Source organism: Lolium perenne, chromosome 1, assembly GCF_019359855.2.
Source record: "Lolium perenne isolate Kyuss_39 chromosome 1, Kyuss_2.0, whole genome shotgun sequence".
NCBI lineage: Eukaryota > Viridiplantae > Streptophyta > Magnoliopsida > Poales > Poaceae > Lolium > Lolium perenne.
Window position 1 is genome coordinate 237,615,981 of NC_067244.2, and position 23,290 is coordinate 237,639,270.

The 23,290-nt window shown below is 41.9% G+C and overlaps 2 protein-coding genes across 3 annotated transcripts; one reads left to right on the top strand and one right to left on the bottom strand.

Moving 5' to 3' along the window:
• The first annotated feature begins 1,924 nt into the window (after positions 1-1,924).
• On the top strand, positions 1,925-17,804 carry LOC127325106 (myosin-11). Of its 2 annotated transcripts, none has more exons than XM_051352279.2 (49): positions 1,925-2,413; positions 3,365-3,493; positions 3,877-4,020; positions 4,116-4,261; positions 4,370-4,526; positions 4,686-4,744; positions 4,952-5,111; positions 5,187-5,336; positions 5,424-5,560; positions 5,658-5,804; positions 5,884-5,985; positions 6,082-6,139; positions 6,227-6,328; positions 6,853-6,890; positions 7,060-7,186; positions 7,270-7,437; positions 7,927-8,058; positions 8,138-8,247; positions 8,342-8,402; positions 8,906-9,083; positions 9,192-9,397; positions 9,626-9,745; positions 9,832-9,930; positions 10,037-10,225; positions 10,530-10,669; positions 10,985-11,152; positions 11,440-11,607; positions 11,748-11,915; positions 12,418-12,585; positions 12,690-12,857; positions 13,002-13,169; positions 13,258-13,425; positions 13,541-13,708; positions 13,816-13,980; positions 14,249-14,416; positions 14,529-14,738; positions 14,837-14,999; positions 15,078-15,170; positions 15,263-15,343; positions 15,420-15,605; positions 15,799-16,143; positions 16,213-16,338; positions 16,427-16,497; positions 16,586-16,685; positions 16,754-16,810; positions 16,926-16,982; positions 17,065-17,145; positions 17,259-17,341; positions 17,445-17,804. In XM_051352279.2, exons 1-49 carry the CDS (start codon positions 2,411-2,413, stop codon positions 17,569-17,571), a joined length of 6,519 nt encoding a protein of 2,172 aa, XP_051208239.1. In that variant the 5' UTR covers positions 1,925-2,410; the 3' UTR covers positions 17,572-17,804. The 2 variants fall into 2 exon arrangements, with proteins under 2 accessions (XP_051208239.1, XP_051208238.1); XM_051352278.2 differs by having other exon boundaries at positions 14,837-14,988; positions 15,064-15,170.
• Positions 17,805-18,049: 245 nt separating this feature from the next.
• Positions 18,050-20,798, bottom strand: LOC127325132 (protein phosphatase 2C 50). The gene is made up of 4 exons (XM_051352280.2): positions 20,403-20,798; positions 19,977-20,315; positions 19,789-19,894; positions 18,050-18,531 (listed from the first exon to the last, which is right to left on the bottom strand). Exons 1-4 carry the CDS (start codon positions 20,763-20,765, stop codon positions 18,191-18,193), a joined length of 1,149 nt encoding a protein of 382 aa, XP_051208240.1. The 5' UTR covers positions 20,766-20,798; the 3' UTR covers positions 18,050-18,190.
• Between the last annotated feature and the right edge of the window lie 2,492 nt (positions 20,799-23,290).

The following is a 23,290-nucleotide window of genomic DNA, read 5'->3' on the forward strand; positions in this document are numbered from 1 at the left end:
GCTTACTGTAAACAAAGGATTAAACGTATGGTGTGGAAAATGATGTTTATTTGCAAAGAACAGCAGAGAACAATGATTGCAGTAGATTGTATTCAGATGTAAAAGAATGGACCGGGGTCCACAGTTCACTAGTGGTGTCTCTCCAATAAGATAAATAGCATGTTAGGTGAACAAATTACAGTTGGGCAATTGACAAATAGAGAGGGCATAACAATGCACATACATATCATGATGACTAATATGAGATTTACTTAGGGCATTACGACAAATTACATAGACCGCTATCCAGCATGCATCTATGCCTAAAAAGTCCACCTTCGGATTAACATCCGCACCTCTTCCAGTATTAAGTTGCAAACAACAGACAATTGCATTAAGTATGGTGCGTAATGTAATCAACACAAATATCTTTAGACAAAGCATTGATGTTTTATCCATAGTGGCAACAACACATCCACAACCTTAGAACTTTATGTCACTGTCCCAGGTTCAATGGAGGCATGAACCCACTATCGAGCATAAATACTCCCTCTTGGAGTCACAAGTATCAACTTGGCCAGAGCCTCTACTAGCAACGGAGAGCATGCAAGATCATAAACAACAATCTTGCATGCGCTGCACTACACTCCTTCACCAACAACCTTCACGTGGCCTTCATCTCCTACTGGTTCGATAAACTTTGGTTTCTTACTGAGAAAAACTTGCTGCTATACGCATCACACCTTCCACTTGGGGTTCCCAACGAACGTGTGCTTCACGCGTCATCACGCGCCACCTGGTCTCCTTTGGGCCTCAAGACTCTCCAGGTCTGGTCCAAGTGCCCATGCTGCTTCTCTTGATGAAAAAATAACGTCCCTGGAAATCTTGCTCAATTTAAATCCGTATAGTTCTCTGAAAGTGAAAAATACACAAAACATGGGTTTACTGTTCTGATGAGTTATAACCCAAATAAAGAGAATCCTTGGTAAATTACTATAAATCAATATAAAACATGGAAATAACATCATCTATGTTGCAAATATGTGAGAAAATGTGTTAATAAAGTACAAGTTTCATGTATGCACTTTACATGCGTCATACATGCAGAGCAAAACTTGAATTAATGGAACCATGTAGAGAGATGTGATGATGTCTGGCGATAATGACATGTGTGGGACAGTTCGACTATGATGATCTTCATGGACACGATTCTTGCATATCTCCTCCTCGAAGCTCGTCATCAGAATTAAAAGTTGTCAGTCTTCTGCACGAAAGATCGATTGTTTGGCATGGATCAACATGAGCTTCATGAGACCACCATGGAAGCGGCCGTGTTCCATGATGGATGGTGAGTGAGGGTGTGTATAGATTTTAGACCTGTTTTTCAGCTAATTTGACATATGTGTGTCTCGTAAAGGCGGAGTATTCATTCAGTGGGAGGCGACGTTTCCGTCGACAGCGAGGTACCTGTGGTGACTTCGTCAATTTCAAGATCCAATCCGCTGGCTGGGTCTTCCGAGGTGCTCAGGGCATCTCCAACGGGGCAACGCAAATCGGATGCCAAAATCGACCGACTGAGTCCGTTTGCGTCGGTCCGCGGACACCGAAATGGTCGTCAGGCCAAGATTGTCCGTTTGCATCGGGGAGCAGCCCTAGCGGGCCGACGCATTTCGTCCGGCGAGGCCGGCATGTTCTCTATTTCTAGGTACAGAGAAAAAAATGTTCACCATGGTATTTCTAGGTAGAATCGGAGGTTTATACGGGTGAGTGTATAAGCGTCTACGTTTATACTGTGTTTTTTTTAAATTAAAACTAAATAAAAGGATGCGATATAGCCTTCCAGTTTTGTGAAGAAAAAAATCAATTGGAAAAGCGTGGTCGCTCGTGCATCGATATTTCAAATTTGGTGCGTCCCGTTCGTTGTCCACACAGTACACGCACCCTACATGCTCGCACGGCCGCACACACCATCAGCGCCGCTCCCCTCCCCGTACTCCCACCACCGTGGCTTTTGGCGAAGGCGCCGGTGATGGCGGTGCGGGTGGCGGGCGCTCGCTCGCTCCTCCTCCTCCTCCTCCTCCTCCCCCCACACTCCATGCCCCCACTGCCAAAAATAGATGGGATTCGCCTCGCCTCTGGTTCGCGCTCCACCACGCTCCCCCCTCCGGCTCCGGCTCGCCGCCCTCAGCCCGCGCGCTGGCTTCTGGTGCCGGCATTGCGCGCCTCCCAGCACGCGCGCGCGCGCACCGTAGATCGAGGCGTAACGCGCCGGGCTCGGGCAGTTCCCCGCTGCCGCGAGGCGATCGGCGAGCGGCCCAAGGCAAGGAGACGCCGCCCGCCGCCCCGCCTCCGGCCGCCGCCGACACCGGAGAGGACGATTCGGCTCTTCCCCACCGATCGTGCATGATCCGGCTCTCCCGTGCGTGACCCCATGGTGAGATTGTATATGCCCTGTTGTTGTAGGATTGTTGCAAAATTTATTTCATGGAAATGTGAAAATGTAGTTACAGGGCTGCATTCCCCTGTTTTGTTGGGAAATTTGTTGGTTGGTTTGGTGCTATGTGCGGTGCACGCGCCTCGCTATCCGCACTTTTCCTCGTCGTACATGTTTATTGGGCTGGAATTCAGGAATTGTGTGGTGTTGGTGCGTGGAAAGCTAAGGTGCACGCTGATCAGTTCGGGGCGTGTGCCAGACAAGAGGGGCAAAGGGTTCCGGTTCCCAGCTTTGCCTAGTGTACGAGTGTGTACTCGGTGAATGGACCGGTTTTGTGTTGTTGCTTAGGATAACTAAAGTGTTTGATATGCGGGGAACAGTTCAAAGCTGCAGGAAGCAGAGTTGTTTGCTGAAATGCACTTCTAGTTGATCAACGCTCAGTTCCTTTTGCTCGTACAGAATGTGTATTCGAGAAGAATCTCTTGCTATTCTGGTTCCGTTTGGCGAGATAAATTCTGATTTCTAGGTATAGTATTATGTTGCCAGGCTCGACTTAAGCACGTTGATCAGAGTTTTAGCTGAAATCCAGTTTGGTAAATTGATGACATGGTTCGTATGATCTTGCAAACAAGTAGTACCACAAATAATTAAAGAACTCAGTGCTACTGTCTTCTGTTGCTGACTATGCTGTTAGTGTTAGTGTACTGGACAGTTCCAGATTGAATGCGTTGGTTCAGTCTCATCATTTGACAGGCCATTGTTAGGTTTACTGCACAAAGGATGCCAATTCAATAATGACCCATGCCTCATGCTATTTTGTTTTTCATATGCAATCCGTGTCTCTAATGGTGTTTTGAGATTTTCTTTTGCAATGCCAACTTAGACAAATACACATCCATCTTACCTTTGAACTAGTTGATTTTTTTCTGACCCTACCTGCCACATGTGCAGGCTGGCGCATTAAACATTGTTGTAGGTTCCCATATATGGCTGGAGGATAAAGATTTAGCTTGGATTGCTGGCGAGGTCTTCCGAATTGAAGGTCGAAATGCCCATGTCCGCACTACCAACGGAAAGACGGTATGTGTGAGCGTGAGGTTGATGTCAGTTATTACCTATCTTCTCCAGTAATGATTCTCTCTCTGTGCTGCCCAAATGTACCCTTTTCTTGTTCATAATGGGCTACATTTCTAGTTTTTTTCTTTTTTTTACCTCAGGCACTCATCATTTTTATGTATTATAGATTTTAGCCTTTTAGGTATCCTTATACAACACTTATATACCTGTGGTGTATATTTGCCCACAGCCTATGTACAGATATCTATCGTAACTATTATAGCAGCTACAACACATACCTAAAATACTTAATGCATATCTATAATGTGCCCTTTGTATTGCGGTTTCATATTATGATCTATATTGATATGCTTCTAGTCCTGAAAGCTTCAATTTTCTGAGACCAGGTTACCGCGAACATATCAGACATTCATCCAAAGGACACAGAAGTTGTATCTGATGGAATTGATGACATGACACGACTATCATACTTGCATGAGCCTGGTGTTTTAGACAATCTCGCTGTGCGATATGCCAAAAATATAATTTATGTGAGTGTTTGCTATTCATCACTTGTATAACCAGAGAAATGTTCAAATTGAAAACGGGTTTACTTTTTCTAATGCAATATTTTTTTGAGTTCCAGACCTATACTGGTAATATTTTGATTGCAATAAATCCATTCCAAAGGCTGCCTCATATTGCTGAACCCCGTACTATGGAGAAATACAAAGGTGCAAATTTTGGTGAGCTTGATCCTCATGTATTTGCAATTGCGGATGTTTCTTACAGGTGAATGCCTATAACAATATTGATGGATAGTTTCTTTACATAAATACTGCACGGGCAGTACCAATATTGATGGTACCTCTTGTGACATTGTTTTGAATAAGGAAACAGGCAGATGATTAATGAAGGAAAGAGCAACTCCATTTTGGTGAGTGGTGAAAGTGGTGCTGGTAAAACTGAAACCACAAAGTTGCTTATGAGATATCTTGCATTTTTGGGTGGACGATCTAAAACTGGAGCGAGGACAGTTGAACAACAAGTTCTAGAAGTAAGTTACATATCATAATATTCCTTACAGTTCTTTTTTTTTTTGTTCACGGAAAAATTATGTCTGTTCAAAAATGCAGTGAAGGGAGTAAAGTTATATGCCATATGTAGTACTTTCACCTGCAACTAATCTCTTGCATCTAATTTTGCCTTATTGCAGTCTAATCCAGTCCTTGAAGCATTTGGCAATGCAAAAACTGTTCGGAACAACAACTCAAGGTATTTTTTATACACAGACAGTTCATTAAGAGCTATCCAGGTAGCATATTTAAGTCTATAAGCAAGGAATATAGCTAATTCTTCCTTATTTCCTCCTCAACATTTCTCATGGACATAAATGGAATGTAACCAATGCATCATTTTTGCCCCTTTTCACTCATACTATATGCTTACTGACCTGTTTACATTTTTTATAACATGGTAAAGTCGATTTGGAAAATTTGTTGAAATCCAATTCGACAAGAGCGGGAAGATATCTGGTGCAGCCATTAGGACATATTTGCTTGAGAGATCTCGCGTTTGCCAAATCAATAGCCCGGAGAGAAATTATCATTGTTTTTACTTCCTATGTTCAGCACCATCAGAGGTATTTTTCCTAACTCAATGTGATTGATCAGCTGAGTCTCCACATCATTTCTTGATAAACAAACCCTAATGACAGGATATTAAAAGGTATAAGCTGAGTGATCCTTCATCATTTCACTATCTCAACCAATCCGCTTGCATTAAAGTTGACGGAATTAGTGATGCTGAGGAGTATCTTGCGACAAGAAGTGCCATGAATACAGTTGGCATAACTGAGCAGGAACAGGTTTTTGGCCTTCAGTTTATAAACCTTTCAATTATTGATATTCTATGTGGATATCTATGTAACATTTTCGTGTAACATATAACGCAGGAGGCTACATTTCGGGTTGTTGCTGTTGTACTTCACCTTGGCAACATAAATTTTGTTAAAGGGAGAGATGTGGATTCATCTGTATTAAAGGATGAGAAAGCTAGGTTCCATCTGAATGCAGCAGCAGAGCTCTTGATGTATGCTTAATGTCTGCCCTGCTGTTTTTTATAATTATTATTCCCAATATTCTGTTTGAATGTTCATACTGTATACATTGTGGAATTCTTACTGCAGGTGTGACTGTGAGAAGCTGGAGAATGCACTGATAAAGAGGAAAATAAATACACCGGAAGGAGTGATTACCACAACAGTTGATCCTAATTCTGCTACTGTTAGTAGGGATGGCTTAGCAAAACAAATATACTGTAGACTATTTGACTGGTAATGAATATGGCGCCTGTATTTCATTCCCCAGTTACATGTCGGTCTTTGTAAGTATATATGGTTGTACCTTGTGCAGGCTTGTAAACAGGCTAAATGCATCAATAGGACAAGATGCAAGCTCAGAACATTTAATTGGGGTGCTTGACATATATGGTTTTGAAAGTTTCAAGACTAACAGGTAAAGTTCTTAAAGTAAAATCCAATATCCATTGAACACCGTTTATAGAAGTTTCATACTCTCATGTCTTTATAATAATTCTCTTGATGGAAACAGCTTTGAACAATTATGCATCAATTTCACCAACGAAAAACTACAACAGCATTTTAATCAGGTACATGTGGAACACTTGCTTGGTAGTCTATGATATTGCATTTATCTTTGCTTGTGTTTGGTAAATTAGGTAATGTTATCTTTGCAGAATGTCTTCAAAATGGAGCAGGAAGAGTATAATAGAGAGCAGATCGACTGGAGTTACATAGAATTTGTTGACAACCAAGATGTGCTGGACTTGATCGAGCGGGTATGTGGACATATGGCATTTATTTTATCCAGGGTGCTTAACTAGCCTGTATATGTGTTGCAGTCTTGCAATGGTCGTGTCAGTAAGCCAAAATACTGGGTTTTAAGATTTATTCGTCGCGGTGGTCTGATACTAGTTGACTTATATATTGACCATTTGTTGTTTCTTGAATGTAAAGTGGGAATAAACATATAATTTTCTCACTGAGTGTCAGTCGAAGTACCAAATAGGTGTAGTATAATACATTGTGCACTATTTCTCTTCAAACACTGCTACTGCACTTTGATTTTGAGGCTGCTAATGTGCTCTGATTTCAAGGCTTGGAGCTGCTGCTGGTTGTAGTATGTCAGAGTTTCTAACTTATTATGATCAGCTTCTTATCATAAGCACCAGTAGTCTTGTGCAAGATAAGTGGTTTAGGAATAGCCGTGGTGCCTAGAGTCACTGGGCAACGTATTTGTGTATGCTTGATAGTTGTGTGTCATCATCTTTTTTCAATTAACTCAATGATATTTTATTTTCAGAAACCTGGTGGGATTATTGCACTTCTTGATGAAGCTTGGTGAGTTTGATGTATTCTTTATTGCACTACATGCAACCAGAAGCTTGTAAATAGTTGATTTCTTGTTATGATCAACATTACTTGTTTCTATATCTGATTTATGCAAATAAATATCTGAATTGATGCTTCTAACAATGGTTCTTTTGTTTCTCTATCCTGTATGCATCAGTATGTTCCCGAAATGCACGCATGAATCATTTTGTCAGAAGCTGTATGAGAAGTTCAAGAACAACAAAAGGTTTAGCAAACCAAAGCTTTCTCGTACTGCATTTACAATCCAACATTACGCGGGAGATGTAAGCATTTGTTGGAATGAATCATTCTTTGCTTCTGCATTAATTTGAATAAACTCCTTTCAACCTTATGGTTTTCTTTACAGGTAACATATCAGTCTGATCATTTCCTGGACAAAAACAGAGATTATGTGGTGGTAGAACATGAAGAATTGCTTAATGCTTCCAAGTGTTCCTTTGTGTCAGGGTTATTCCCATCAGTACCAGAGGAGAACACAAAATCCTCAAAGTCATCAATTGCTAATCGCTTTAAGGTATCATTCTGCTAGCTGTTTCTTGTGTATATGTTTCCTCATTGTTCTTTAGACACCAAGTTTAGCTAAATTCCTATTTTAGTCCTTGAGGTTTTATGCACGTAACTTTTTGATAGATTTTTACACTCCCTATGCAGAATGTACAATTGGGGCATACTAGCGCAAATTCATAGCTAGGGCAATCATGTAACTACCTTGGTTCTCTTCGCGCATTAAATCAACATGCAAATATTGACTTGATTATGATTTAGCCGCAGGTAGAAAGAATATTCATGTCATCTGAGTTTTTGCAACAAGTTGAATAACCAATGTATTGAGTATAATGGCAAACACATACATGTCTCCAAAAAGGATGAAGTACATTTTAGGTGTGAACGAATATTACTTGATACATAATGAAGTGATCATGACCATTGCTCGATCATGCTTCTATCTTTATGTAAATATTTGGTATGATTGCAATGTGTAATTATTCCATTTAATTCTCAGGGGCAACTCCACGAACTAATGGAGACTTTGAGTTCTACAGAACCTCACTACATTAGATGTGTTAAGCCCAATAATCTTCTCAAGCCTGCTACTTTTGAGAACATCAACGTTCTGCAGCAACTTCGATGTTCGGTAAGGAACATGATTCATCACAAAGTTTCACAGAAGCTCGGTACCACTGTATATCCCTAACGATCCTTCACCCTTTCAGGGTGTTCTTGAAGCTATCAGAATCAGCTGTGCTGGATACCCTACACGAAAATTATTTCGTGATTTTCTTCACCGGTTTCACATCCTTGCGCCTGAACTTTCGAAAGGAAGGTGTGTAAGCTATTTGATATAAAAAAAAAGCCATAATGCCTGCTAACTATCACCTTTGACCTGCGTCTATAACTGTTTTCATGATATATGATAGAACCGATGAAAAAGTAATCTGCCAAAAGATTTTGGACAAAATGGGACTCCAGGGTTATCAGGTGAAGCATGTTTTTACCAGAATGAATCCTTATTTATGTATGCGGTGCATCACATTTGTATTTATTCTGCATCTTGTAAAATAGACAGGGAACTGAAAAAGAGATGCTTGTTCTTATTGAATAGTTTAGCATTTGTGACCGAGGAGATAAATGATGGGGGAATGTCGGTGAAAACATACCATCATGTATTAAACTTAAAACCTTTTTTAAATATGAGAGCATAACTCAGCTTTCTGGGAAAAAACATGTAGATCTAGACCATTTGGCACTCAAACTTATGAATTACTCGATTTGTTTTTAGATTTTCACTAGATTACTTCCATGCATGGCGAGAATAAACAGATACAACATAAACGACTATTTTTCACATTCTTTTGGATCATGATCTGTTTTCCTCATATTGCATGGAAAGATTATATGCATGCATCATACCGAGAGAATATTTCAGACACTGTTTAGTCATGATCTTTGCCAAAATATTTCAAATAATTTCTGTTTGGCAGATAGGAAGAACTAAGGTTTTCTTGAGAGCTGGTCAGATGGCTGAACTGGATGCTAGAAGAACTGAAGTCCGAAGCAAAGCAGCTAGAGCTGTTCAGAGTAGATTTCGCACTCATGTTGCTCGTCAGAGATTCCTTATAGTGCGCAACAAATCTGTAGATATGCAATCTATTGTTAGAGGTAAGATCGCACTATATGATGTCTCTATTGGGAGACAGTGCTTGCAGCAGTATAGCACTGGTGAATATGTGGAGCACTACTTACAAAGAGTTCCATTCTCGTTTGCAGCATTATTGGCTTTTAAGCAACGTGTATTCCTGAGAAAGCAAGCTTCGGCCTTGACAATACAGAAAAGTGTCCGCTGCTATTTTGCTTTGAAGTCTTATTCTGAATTGCGACGTTCAGCCATTACGTTGCAGACAGGATTGAGGGCTTTTGGTGCTTACAAGGAATATGTTCTCAAAAAACAGGAGAAAGCTTCTATCAATATCCAGGTAGACTATTGATTCATTCTCTTTCTGTTTTACTTAATCTGTCCCACAATCTGAGGGAGAATCATTTATGCATTTTTACACATCTATCTTATGATGGATGATTTCATAATCAGTCCTTAGTAAGGAAAAAAAAATTAAAAAATCAGTCTTCTGAAACTCTATAAGCTTTTTCTGTTTGTCTTTTGGCTGTAATAACATCACTCTGTACACTGAAATTGCTGTCTGCAGGCTCGATGGCGTTGTCACAGAGATAATTCAAATTATCTTAAACTGAAGAGATCAGTATTGATTTATCAGTGTGCATGGCGAAGACGCGTCGCTAGAGCAGAACTCAGAAAGCTCAAAATGGTACATAAGCATTCATGCTACTTTTGTTAATTTATGTTGGTTATTACTTATGCGGCCTTTTATTTGCTGTTGCATCTTTTTCGTAGGCTGCAAGAGATACAGAAGCTCTGAAGGTGGAGAAGGAGAAACTTGAGGAACAGGTGGAAGAGCTAACAAACCGTTTAGGTTTGGAAAAGAAACTACGGGTAAATAGCGTCTCTTGAATTAAGGCATATTTAGATAAGAAAATATGATGCTGACTTGCTGAGTTATCTGGTCACGCTTTATTGATGCACATATGTCTATTTTCAGACTGATTTAGAGAAGAACAAAGCAGGAGAAATTGCCAAATTACAGGCTGCCCTGTGTGAGATGGAGCATCGAGTAGAAGAAGCCACCTCAATGCAGGAAAGAGAATCGGCCAAAAGGGCTGTTGAAGAAGCTCTAGCTCAAGAAAGAGAAAAAATCAGTATATTGACTAATGAAGTTGAAGAGATGAAGGTACGTCCCCCATGCTCAACTTATGTATCATTGGAAGTTTGGAACAGAACAAAATTGGATGGGTTTAAGGATTGCATCATTCATTGTTTACGTTAAATAAAATACGTATGGCTATAAAAAAATTAATCTTGCTCAAAAAAAAGTTGTTAACAAAGTATGACCAAAGTATTTCCCTTTTTTTTGCGGGGAAGTTTTTACCTGATTCAACAGAGACTGTTATAATTAACTTATTTTTTGCGGGTAATAATTAACTTATTTAGTTATGTCATGATATTTGATTGGCCGATGGTTGGGCCTTTGACAGGGACTACTATCAAGAGAGCGAGAAGAAAACATTGCAACAAAGAGTGAACTTTCCATCGCTCAGGAAAGATGTGAAGACCTGAATAGGAAAATCGAGGTTGCGGATGAAAACATCAAGCAGCTTCGAGATACTGGCAAAAGGTTAGTTGCTGGGTGACTAGATCTTAGTAGACTAAGTTCCAGGTGCTTTTGGTTCCAACCAAAGCTGGTTGAAACGGAAAGCAACGTGCATATGATCGATACCCATGGATGGATGGTGATGCCCTAATATGCTTCATGGAGCTGTAAAAGACATTTTTCTCCCACAATTATTATTATTTTTACGCGCTGGCATTTGATACCTTTTTTAATGTACAAAATTATATTTCATGGCACAGTAAGTCTAATCAAGTAAATCCACTTACATTCAGTCCTATTGTTTGGAATAAGAGCTTACTCCCTTTCTGTTCCATACAGATTTGAAGAGAATGTGATAGAACTGGAGTCATCACTGATGATGGAGAAGCAACATATCGAAGCAACCAGAAGGGAACTTGGTGAAGCACACCAGAGAATTGAAGAACTACTGGGACAAGTTGTAGATGCTAATGGAAAATCCGCAGTGCTTCAGACTACCGTGCAAAGGTCATTTTCGTTTTGCAAGACATAACAATCCTCGTCCAACAGACAATCTTATAACTGGCCAACTTTTTAGTACTCCCTCTACCCCGAAAACGATGTCGCAGATTGTTCTAAATTTGGATGTATTTATACACTAAATCGTGTCTAGATACATCCAAATTTAGACAAATCTGCGACATCCTTTTCAGGACGGAACGAGTACTATTATTGGTGTGATATTTCTTGGCTACCAGGTTGTTAATTTATTTCATTATCTTATTGTTGTGGTATTTTCTTCTTCATGGGCACAGGCTGGAAGAAAGTCTAACTGAGAGAGAGGGCACTCTGCTTTTGGAAAGGCAAGAAAGCGAGGCAATCAAGAAATTACTTACCGAAGCTCGTGGAGAAAATGAGGAATTGGTCCATAATATTGAAGTTGCTGAAAGGGACATTGCTAAGTTTCAAAACAATATTGAAAGGTCTATTGCCGGATGCCCTGCATTGGCTTTTGCTATGCTTCGATGACATTGCTAGTCATCCAAGTTTTCACCCATTATTGGCTATCGTAATCTTAGGGATGGAAAATGCTGATTATTCTTCTCAACTGGCAATTTGACAGATTTGAAGAAACTACAAGAACATTGGAGACTTCATTGCTAGCTGAAAAGCAACATAGTACTGGAATCATGTCCCAATTAGCTGAAACAAAGGAGGAAATTGGAGAACTGCAAACGAAGTTTACAGATGCCAGTAGGACAAATGATATGCTTCAAGATTCTTTGAAGAGGTTTAGCTCTCATGCCGCATTAATTACTCAATGTAATCATACTTCTACTACTGATATGAGTATCATTTTGATGTTCCAGTTAGCAAAATATATATCACCCACATCCATCCAAGCTCTAATCTTTATGTTTCTTTCTGCCAATATATGTTCTTTTGGGCGAACATTATGGTGTTCTTCGTTTCATTCCAATTAACATCGGGTGTTATTTGTGTATAAACTACCAATGACTTTCATCTGCAATACCTCTTTGGGAATAAATGCATAAAATTAAGACATGGTTGTAAAGATGCAAAAGAATAGTCATGGCACTGAATCCTTGGTTTGTACATGTTTGTTTAGGACATCCGTCGGATTGGTCATTGCTTGGGATAGGGTGCTATGTCTATGCAACTTTTTTTCTTATCAGCTCTTTAGCAATGTGGCATCAGTCATTGTTTATACCTTTACTCCTGTCCTCAATACTCGAGCTAACCAGTGTTAACATTTTCTTCACTGGATATAGATTTGAAGAAAATGCAACCACAAAGGATGCCTTGTACGTAGCAGAAAAGCAAGAGCATGATCAAACCAAACAGGCACTTTCTAACTATCAGGAGAAAAACTGGGAATTGCTTAAGAAAGTCGACGAATCTGAGAAAAGTATAAATAAGCTGCTGGAGAATGTTCAGAGGTTCTGGTCTCACTTCCATCATTAGCTTTCTGAAAACTCTAGAGCCACTCGCCTTTTCAAATTTATGAGCTAACACACATATTTCTTTTCTTCAATCAATTTAGACTTGAGAAACATGCAACATCAAGGGAGTCATTGCTACTGAAGACCAAGCAAAATCAGGACTGCACCACAAAAGCACTAGCTGAAGCTGAAAAGAGAAACCGAGAGTTAATGAAAAGCTTTGAAGATTCAGATAAGAAAATTAGTCTGCTTGAGGATTCAGTTAACAGGTTTGATTTTATTGCCTTACAAATGTTTATAACCTTTAAACAGCTTAGCAACTATTTTTTCTCCAACTGGAGTTTTCTGCCCATTTCTCCGACTACCTCTTATTGAGTGACTCCGACGATAATGTTTCTTTTTCTTATGCATAGACTAGAAGAATGCACCGCAGAGAAAGACTCTCAATTGATAATAGAAAGACAAGAAAACAGCTCTACCAAGGAAGAACTAGCCAATGCCCAGAAAAGGATAAAAGAATTAGTAAACGAGTTACAACATTGCCAAGAAACCAGAAAACAACTCGAAGATATCATTAAGAGGTCTGACACTTCTCAGTGGATACAGTGTCCCATGTTTTCTCAACGTTTTATTACAATGTGATATTGAATTCTCATTTAATGATCTTAGACTTGAACAAGATGCTACTACCAGAGATGCTTTATTGGTATCAGAAAAACAAACACATGAGGCGACCAAGAACACTCTGACTGAAACTTTGGGGAGAAATGAAGAGTTAATCAAGAAAATTCAGGATTCTGATAAGCATAATCTTCAGCTTCAGCTAACTGTTGAGAGGTTGATAATCATTCTTGGCAGTATGTTCTTATTTAAGAAACTTTCTGAGATCCTATCAAGTAAATCATTCATATGCTCTATCCCTCTTTATCAACTTTCTCTGCCATGATTACAGACTTCAAGAAAATGCATCTACAAAGGAAGCTTTACTGTTGAGGGAACGAGAGCAAAACAATGCAACAGTGAAGGCACAAGAAGAAAGTCAAGAAAGAAATTCTCAGTTAATAAAGAAATTTGAGGACGTTGACAAGAAAATTGATCTTCTTCAAGGCACCATACAAAGGTACTTTATGCACCCATGTGTCTGTTTGCATGTGTTCATGCTTAATACATCTTCGCATCTGTAGATGCAAATTCTAATAATGACATTTCTTTCTTATTTTAATTCAGGCTTGGTGATCATACAGAGAAAGACACTTTGCTGCTATCTGAGAGACGAGAGAAGGATGAATTGAAGAAAGCACTCACTGAGACTGAACACAAAAACGAAGATTTAATGATAAAGATTGGTGAAACCAACAAAAAGATTGAGCATCTGCAAAACACTATACATATGTATGTACCTTTGACAAAGGGTTTGCGATACAAGCTCATTATCTCTTATGTTTACGTTCCAGTTTGATTTCTTTTCATTTCTTGAAGAAAACATAAATGCGGAGTTCTGCAATACATTGTGACCTTAAATGCAGTTCTGCAGAATTATTTCTTAATTATTTAGTCTGCCATAGTTTATTGTACAACATGTGTATATTTTTTAATTTAACTCTATTGGTTGTTAAACCCATGAAATTTAACAGTTGTCTCTGTCAAAAAAAAAAAACAGGCTTGAACAAGACATAGCAGCAAAAGTTGCTTCTTTGGAAGCTGAAAAACAAGAAAATGATTCAATTAGGAAATCTCTTGTTGAAGCTCAGGAGAGAAATGATGAGCTATTTAAGAAAGTTAGAGACAGTGAATACAAGGCCCACCAGCTTCAAGATACTGTGCAAAAGTTGGTATTTTAACTTCCTTTCCGGCTTTGTATAGTTTTTTGCACTAAGTACAATACCATTGTTATCTATCATCATTTTCTCCTTTTGGAGACTAACGCCTTCACCAATTAGGCTTCAAGTAGATGCCATATCAAGACTGTCTTCCTTTGTACTGGAGAAACAAGAAAGTGATGCTGTGAAGAAAGCGCTCAATGAGGCTCGTGGAAGAAATGAAGATCTAATAAGGAGAAATGAAGACCTCCTCGATAGAAATGATGACCTTATCACAAAAATGGAAGATTCCGCTAGAACTGTTACTCAGCTTCAGGAGACCGTACAAAGGTATTCATTTAGAATAATCCAGCTTTATTAATTCATCTGTCCAAATCATGCCCTTTATCGTGCTTAACTGTTCATTGAACAACTGTAACTCAACACAGGTTAGAAGGAAAAGCAGCTAACTTAGAGGCTGAAAATCACGCTCTTCGTCAGCAATCGATTGCGACGACTCCATCTACTGCCAAATCTCAAGCTGCATACTCAGCCGCGACTCCATCTACCGCCAAATCTCAAGCTGCATACTCAAAAATCAGTATGATCCATGTAATGTGTCTTCAATAGAGCTTACATTTGCATGACTATTGAATGTTCTCATCTGAATTATTAGATGCATTTCAACAGAGAAGTCCAGAAAATGGTCATATTTCAAATGGCACCATACCATATGCTGAAACCAAGTCGTCGATTGGTCCAGCAGAATCAAGACCCTATATGGTAGTTTAACCAAGCATATGGCTGCATATCAATTCTTATTTTCGTATATAGTTTGATCAAGCTTTCATGACTTTGACCAAAACAATTGGCAGGGCTCTGCCCCTGATTTGACTACCTACAAGGACTATGATAATGGGGAGAAAATGCAAAGGGTACTCAGTGAAGCATATCAGGTAGGCTGGTTGATACTTGCTTAATTTACGTACCACTCCCTCCATATTAGCTGAAATGTTTTCTAACTCTTCTCAGCGTCAGCAGCCCCAGGATGATCAGAAGTTATTACTTAAGTACATTACCCAACATCTTGGGTTCTCCGGGAGCAAACCTGTTGCTGCTCTTCTTATATACCAATATCTTCTTCAGTCGAGATCGTTTGAAGTTGCAAAAACAGGTGTCTTTGACAGTATCCTACAAGCTATAAACTCAGCAACAGAGGTTTGTAGCACTCTGTTGATTTGTTTTTCCTTTTTAAACTTTATATTGTCGTGGACTCGTGGTACTTGAGAAGCATATTTCCCGAACCTTGTAACATGATAGATGACAGCTTTATGCAGCCAACTTTTCAATAGCTGAAATCCAAAATCACTGCATTGTTCTTATATTAACTCACATTCTTCTTTACTTCAAGGTTCAACATGATACAAGAAGCTTGGCCTATTGGTTATCAAACTTGTCAACGTTATCAGTTCTCCTGCAGCGCTCTTTCAGAACCACTAGGGCGGCAACCTCAACTCCATACAGACGGAAAATTTCGTACGACAGGATTTTTCAAGCTAGTCAAGCGTCAAATAGTGGGCTTGCTTATTTCAGTGGTCAATCGTTGGATGAACCTAGTGGAGCTCATCAAATTGATGCAAAATATCCGGCTCTGCTCTTCAAGCAGCAGCTCGTGGATCTGATTGAAAAGGTGTATGGCTTGATAAGTGACAAACTGAAGAAGGAACTAAATCCATTACTTGAGCTGTGCATTCAGGTAAATCCTCTCTCAACGAAAAGTAATCATCAGATGTGAAACTTACCCTGTAAATGTCGTAATATTTAGGATCCAAGAACTTCCCAAGCAAAGGCCTCAACTGCTAGTGGCTTGGGCCAACACAACCAACTTACACATTGGCTGGGCATCGTGAAAATCCTCAACAACTACTTGTATCTGCTAATAGCCAACCATGTAAGTACTGCATGAATACAACCATCAGTACATTATCCACTTGCAAAGTTATGAAATTTGAGTGCAAGTCCAATCTGTAAATTTGAAGGTCCCAACAATTTTGGTCCACAAGTTGCTAACCCAAATATTTTCTATGGTGAACGTGCAGTTATTTAACAGGTAAACATATTTGTGCCCTCTACTGGCATTTTTTCAAACTTCTAAGTGTATGATGTTCTAATTTATTTTTCTCTTATTTTGGAAACAGACTCCTTTTACGACGTGAGTGCTGTTCATTTACCAACGGTGAACATATAAGAGCTGGATTAGCTCAATTAAAACATTGGTGCAATGATGTTGCTCAAGAGGTTGTCCATTGTCCTTTTCTTATTATGGAAGCTATTTTCAGATTCTATCAGCTTATGTTTTAGTACAGCTTGCAGATTCAGCCTGGGAAGCACTGAGGCATATAAGACAAGCGGCTGATTTCCTGGTTCGTATTTCCATCTTTCCCATTAGAAAAAGCAACCTTGGTGGCCCTTATAGAGAAATTAAATCGCAGGTAACTTAATTTTCTGACATTTTTGTTTGTTCTTTTCATTCATCAGGTCATTTCCCTCAAACCAATAAGGACATGGAGAGAGATACGCAATGATGTTTGTCCGGTAAGTGTTGTTTGCTCTGTCCAAGGATCTTGTTTTGCTAATGCTCGATTTTGTGTCCCTAACCGTTTTACCATATGTTCAGGCTCTTAGCTTACAGCAGCTAGAAAGAATAGTTGGTATGTACTGGGACGACATGAACGGCACAAACATAATCTCGGCAGAGGTGTGTTGATAGGCTGAAACGGTGTAACCAATACTGTTTACACACTTACATAATTTGATTTGCTGCTCCCGTCTGAAGTGTAAATTTCAGCGTTATTTCCTTAATGTTTGTAGTTCACATCAAGCATGAGAGCAACGATGCATGAAGAATCTAAAAGCCTCTCCAGCTTTTCAGTCCTGCTGGATGATGATTCCAGGTCTGTACCATGCCAAAGAAAGGAAAATGTGCATCCATTGTTCCTGCCTCATTTGAACAACAGTTGCTCCTTTTCTCACCTCTTGTTTCATTTCTCTTTGCAGCATACCCTTTTCGCTTGATGACATCGCTAAGTCGATGCCGAACATTGAGGAGACGGTGGAGAGTGATCTGCTGCCCTTTATTCATGAAAACCAAATCCTTTCATTTATATTGCAAAGGAGGGAATGAGTAGCTCTCTCGCCGTCAAGCCTTACCGGGAATGAGTAGTTCTCTCTTTGTGGAGCTCCTCCGGAAATGAGTAGGAGTGTATCTGCTGTAGGCTGTACATATTCTTTGTATATTCTAGTTGTATAGTAGATAGGAAGCTATGCAATGTAAGAGAATTCTCACCTCTAAAGTTGGTTAAGCAATTGCGCTTCTCCTCCCTAGGTATCTTTGCCTACACCAATCACTTTTGCATTCTTTGAGTGGTATAAGCTAATATAGACAGTTTGTTAGGTAGCAACAATTGATACGTTATGCAACAATTTGAGTAGAAGGTTTAATTCAGGGATACGAGTACGTTAATCTTAGTGCCATACTAGGAAACTTTAAGCACTTGTCACTTGGCTCTTTACAGGTCAGCTTCACTTCTTGTACAGGCAAAGCACTGTACATGTCAGGGCTGAAGACTGAAGCCGTCTAGAGAATATTTTGACCACATGAATGCAAAATGGGGATACAATTAATCATAACCCCTAGGTTGAAAATACATCTAGCATATACATGTACAATTCTTGGAACCCAACAAAAAAATGTGGGTCAAGTCTCTAGACAAAGATAAGGGTCCAGGTGTATTTAAGCAATGTTAGGAATTGTTCTTGGCTTTTCTCCGTGGTTTCAAGTCAACCACAATTACACTGATATTATCCTGACTTCCTTTCTTCAGTGCAAGCCTTGCAAGGTAATCAGCAGCTGCTTGCGCAGCAGGATCAGTAGATCCATCACCTCCATCTGATGATGATGTCGTAACACTGTTATTTTTGTGCCACTGCTGGATTTGCCGACGTGCAACTTTGCATGCCTCTTCATTCGACACGACATCCCACAGCCCATCACTGGCCAGAATGAGACAGTCATCATCTTTTGCCCGAGCAACAACTGCAACCTCTGGTTTTGGGATGATGTACGGCTTCAAGTATCGGTCACCTGCAGCATCAGCAAGTTTTGGTTCAAGTTAGCACGGATCGCAACTGGTTTGGACAAATGTTTACCCAATTGACAGAGAAAACTGCTGAAATATCATTGGTTCAACAAAAATTTCAGGTGATATTGGAGGAAAAATGTTATCCAAGTGTTTATTATGCATCAGATTTGAATGCCACAAGAGATGTGAACAGATACAACTAAGACCCAATGTTAGCCATGGTCCAAGCTGCAAGCACCACTTGCATTAAGGTACCTGTGTTGCTTCGATAAAAGATGGCTTTTCTACGTTGGCAGACGACTTGTTTTCTTAATCACATCTAGGCATCTTCTTTTCTTAATCACATCTTCATACTTGATTCTATCACAGCTACATCTAACCTCATTTTGCAAGTTTAACAGCAAGATTAGTGGAAACATCCAGTCAGTCAACAAGTAACATGATTGCATAAGAGTTAAGCCTGGCATGCTTTATATCCAGATACTGTCAAACTAAAACTGCCGATGAATTGAAGTGATCTTTTTTTCATACATACATAACCTAATAAGAACAGAAAATGGAAATATCTAAAACACACCGTCGAACTAAAACTGTCAATACTTTGAAGTGAGCATTTTTTTTCCATAAATAACCTAATAAAACGAGAAAAAGGAAATATCTAAAACACACCGTCGAACTAAAACTGTCAATACTTTGAAGTGAGCATTTTTTTTCCATATATAACCTAATAAAACGAGAAAAAGGAAATATCTACCGTACAAACACAGCACACGATAATATAGCATTAAAAATAACCTAGTACAGAATTTCAAGAATAATACAAGGTCTTTTGGGGCATGGCAACATAAACAGTGAAACGTTTGCTTCTCGTGGTCGATATGAGATTCTTTAGGTCTATATGAGACAGCCATTTGACTTCCATATGCTTTCCTAAATGATCGAAACTACGACAAGCTACACCCAAGAAAAGGGGACGGCAGGCTCCATAAATGAGGAATCTAAAAAATGGTAATAACGGTATCGAGAATCAGATCCCAAGACACACTACGGTTTTCCTGGATTTCGAAAGGAAGCACAAACACGCCAGGACATTTGCCTCTAGCACGCCGTTGGGCCAATTAATTTTGCATCATGTTGTGCGGTTGCTACCACCGCGATTTCAACCTCCGAGAAGCATAGGTGTTCGTATGGCACGTGTCGTATAATTCATTCTACAGAATAACAAAACAGCAGCATGTGCTTCAAGATAAACCACGTACCAATTGATCGTGACATGGCAAGTATGCCGGACACCCGGTGACCGTTCCACTGGATGACCTTGCCCCCCGCGGCCTCAATCCTCGCGCGCTCATCCTTCCTATCAGGCTGAAACAACAAGGCATACTAAGATTAACCCCAAATGATCAGATCATGCACCATGAAGCTCATAAGAACCTTGTATATATACCTTCTGATCAATGGAGAGCGGCACGGGCTCCTTCCCGCGCGAGAGCACGATGCGCGAGTCCCCGCAGTTGGCCACTATGACGTGGGAGGAGCACACGACGACGGCGACCGCCGTGGAGCCCACGTTCTCGGCCGCGATGGGTTCTAGCCGGGCCTCCCCGTCGACGAGCCTGGCGGAGAGCCCTGACACCTCGTCGTCGACGAGCTGGAAGCACCGGGTGAAGAGGTCCTCCCAGTGCTCCTTCATGTCCACGTCGCTCATCTCGCCGAGTTGCTTGGCGGGGCTCCTCAGCTCCTTGCTCAGGATGACGTGGAGCCTCTCCCGGCAGTAGTTGGACACCTGCAAGACAGGTCAAAAATGGTCAGATCGTGCTAGAATTCTGACGGTGGTTTTGGTCCCGAGATCCCCGCGTGGGTAGAAGCGTACCTCAGCGCCGCCGTGTCCGTCGAATACGGCGAAGAGGTGGGAGGGCAGGCGTAGCGCGTCGGCGTCGATGCCGAGGCCGTCGAGGTCGCGGCGCCTGGCGAGGAGGCGCACGGGCACGTCGGCGAAGCGCGGCAGCGCGGCGCAGGCGTCCTCCATCTCGCCGCCGCGGCCGGGCGTGGCGACGCAGCCCCAGACGGGCTCGCAGTCCATGAGGTAGACGCTCCGCTTCCCGCCCGCCACCAGCGCCGCCCGCCCGTCGCCGAGATCCAGCCGCTCGATCCCGCCGCCCGCCGCGCATTCGGCCGCCGGGTCCCCGCGCGGCGCCGGCTCGTCCTCGCCGCAGATCGCCTCCGCCGCCGCCATCGAGAGGAGAAGAAAGAACAGCTCCGCCCGCCCGCCGGTCCCGGAACGGCTCGTCGGCCCAAGAAACAGCAGCACGGAAGCACGGCGCACAGGAGTAGCTGCGGCGTGGAGCTAAGGGGCTAGGTAGGGGAGGAGTGGTGGGTGGGGGAAGGGAAGAAGGAAGGAAGAGGAAGAGGATGATGGCGCGCGTGTCCGGGAGGGGAAAGGAGGAGGGAGCCCCGGTGGGGGGAGGGGATTGGAGGGGCGCGCCGTATGGGACAGGTCTTGTTCCTCTTCCCCGTCTCTCTCTGCTGTGCTGCCGGAGGGGTCCGCGTGGCCACCCTTGTGATTTATTTCTTTCTCCTTCTTGTCGTCCCGGCGATGGTTTCTGCTACCCTCACGCCACCCCCAGCCGGTGTACACTTGCTGAGCGGCGGTGGTCTCCGTGGCACGCTCCTGCTGATTTGTTGTCACTTGGTTTTTGGTGGTCGAGATATTGTCATATTGGTGGTTTTATTATGGAAGAGAAATGCATGGCGTACGAGTAGCCTGGAGAGCTCTCTCCTGGCCCTCCCTATCCTCCTCCCGCACCACCACGCCAAAGACAGCAAAGGGGCGACGGAAAGTCCATGGCTAGGCTGGACCAAGGCGGCACTGAGCAAGAAACTTAGGTTTTGGGGGAGGAGGGGGTTGTCGATACGCGTAGAATAAATTAGGGTTTTGCATGCGAAGGAGGGGTGTTGTCGGTACGCTATTAGGGTTTTGTAGGCGGATGAGGGGTGTTGTCGGTACGCGAAGAAGAAATTAGGGTTTTGGAGGAGAATCGTGGAATGGCGGAAAGGCGAGATGCGCATACATAAAGGCACACGATTCGCTAACGGCGGTTGGCGGGGGAAGGGGCAGATGGGGTCGAGAAATAGACACGGAAGTTCGGGAAAAAGTAGGGTTGGGGAATGGCAACGCCTTTGTCGCTTTGCTGTCTTAAACGGCGTCATGCTCGCCAACTAGCAATCGGCAACAACAGCGCACACATGGAGCGGAGAATGCCTCTACACGCAGTGGCTACACGTGTCATCATAAAATCTCACACCTGGTATGGCGCCGTGCCGCTAACAAGGTAACATGAGCTGGTTATGGAAAGGTGGTAGAATCACCCTCTAGTATCTAGTAGCTGAGACAAAACACAGAAACATTTTTCTAAGTAATCAATCATATTCAAAACTAGCATTTTAATATGTTGCAACTAGTGTTTTTTCTTCTCCTTTTTGCAATTCAAACACAACCTATAGAAAATTTAGCGGACTGATGTGATCAGAGAGACATCCGACTTGCAAAGTTGCTGGCACATAATGGCGTGCAGTGCTTACCCATGCTTCTTCTACACCACCTACATATGGTATCAATCATTCAAACACTACAATAATACATTCCGTATAGATCCTGTTGTAATTTCCTACGTAAACTGAAAAAAAAATCTCAAATCGTATCTTGCGATCGATGCTGATGAGACGACCTTTTCGGGATGGGCGACACGAACACACAAAATAATTCTCCTAGGGCTACCAGACAAGAGGAAAATTAACGAGCAAAGAAGAGTGTGCTGCCGGGAGGGACCATGTGTCGTGTCCATCGAGGGTCCATTCCAACAGGTGTTCGTTGCGTTTTCCTCCCAAACTTGCCATCCTTTCTTCGCTTTCCCTTTCCGGCGGCCCCACCATGAGGGACACGTCGCCGCGTTTGGGTGTCGGAGCTCGTGGCCTTTCTCAAATAGTGGGACCCGGACGTGCGCCAGCCAATGGGATGGCGCCATCTGACGAGCGCAGGACAGAGAGATGTACAGGAGATACCGTCTGCGCGGTCGCGTACGGATTGCTTCCGGGGCCGTGCCAAGTGTCGCGCGCTTTGTGCAAAGCTCCGAGGATAGCATTTGCGTGTCCCAGATCGCACGTCGCCGGTAGCTATCCTAGCCAAGCTACAGACCATATGCGTGCGTTTGGTTTTGGTTTCTCACAAAACGAGGGATGAAATGTGGTCTTCCATTTTCAAGAAAGAGTCAATCTCATTTCCTTACTTCTTCGTTCTTGTACCACATTTTTTTAGCTCCGGTCTTTCTCTCTCGTGCATGTGTTGCTTCCAGCTATTTAGTCAGTCGTCTTTTTTTACGAAGAGCATATATTAATATCGCAAAGATACTAGTTATACTCGGCCTCTGCAACAATGTGTTGCCCTGGCGAACAATACCGTCCATTTAATGATATTGGTTGGTCATAGCTGAGGTGGATGGCCATCACAGGAGAAATTCTTTGGAAAATGTGGATCAACCAATCCGTTTAAATTGGCTAGCCATCTTGTCCAGTTTTGCTAATCGAGTGAACCTCTCGTAATCTCTCGCAAATGAATATGTCGATGACTGTCCTCGCTAGTCGCTGCACCTAGGCAAAAAAAGAAAGCCGCTGCCAAGTTCACCATCCCACCGATGGAGCGTCCATGCCGCTGCATCTTCACCCGTAGACGTCGCCTGCCTTGAGCCCGCCCGACGTCCTCCC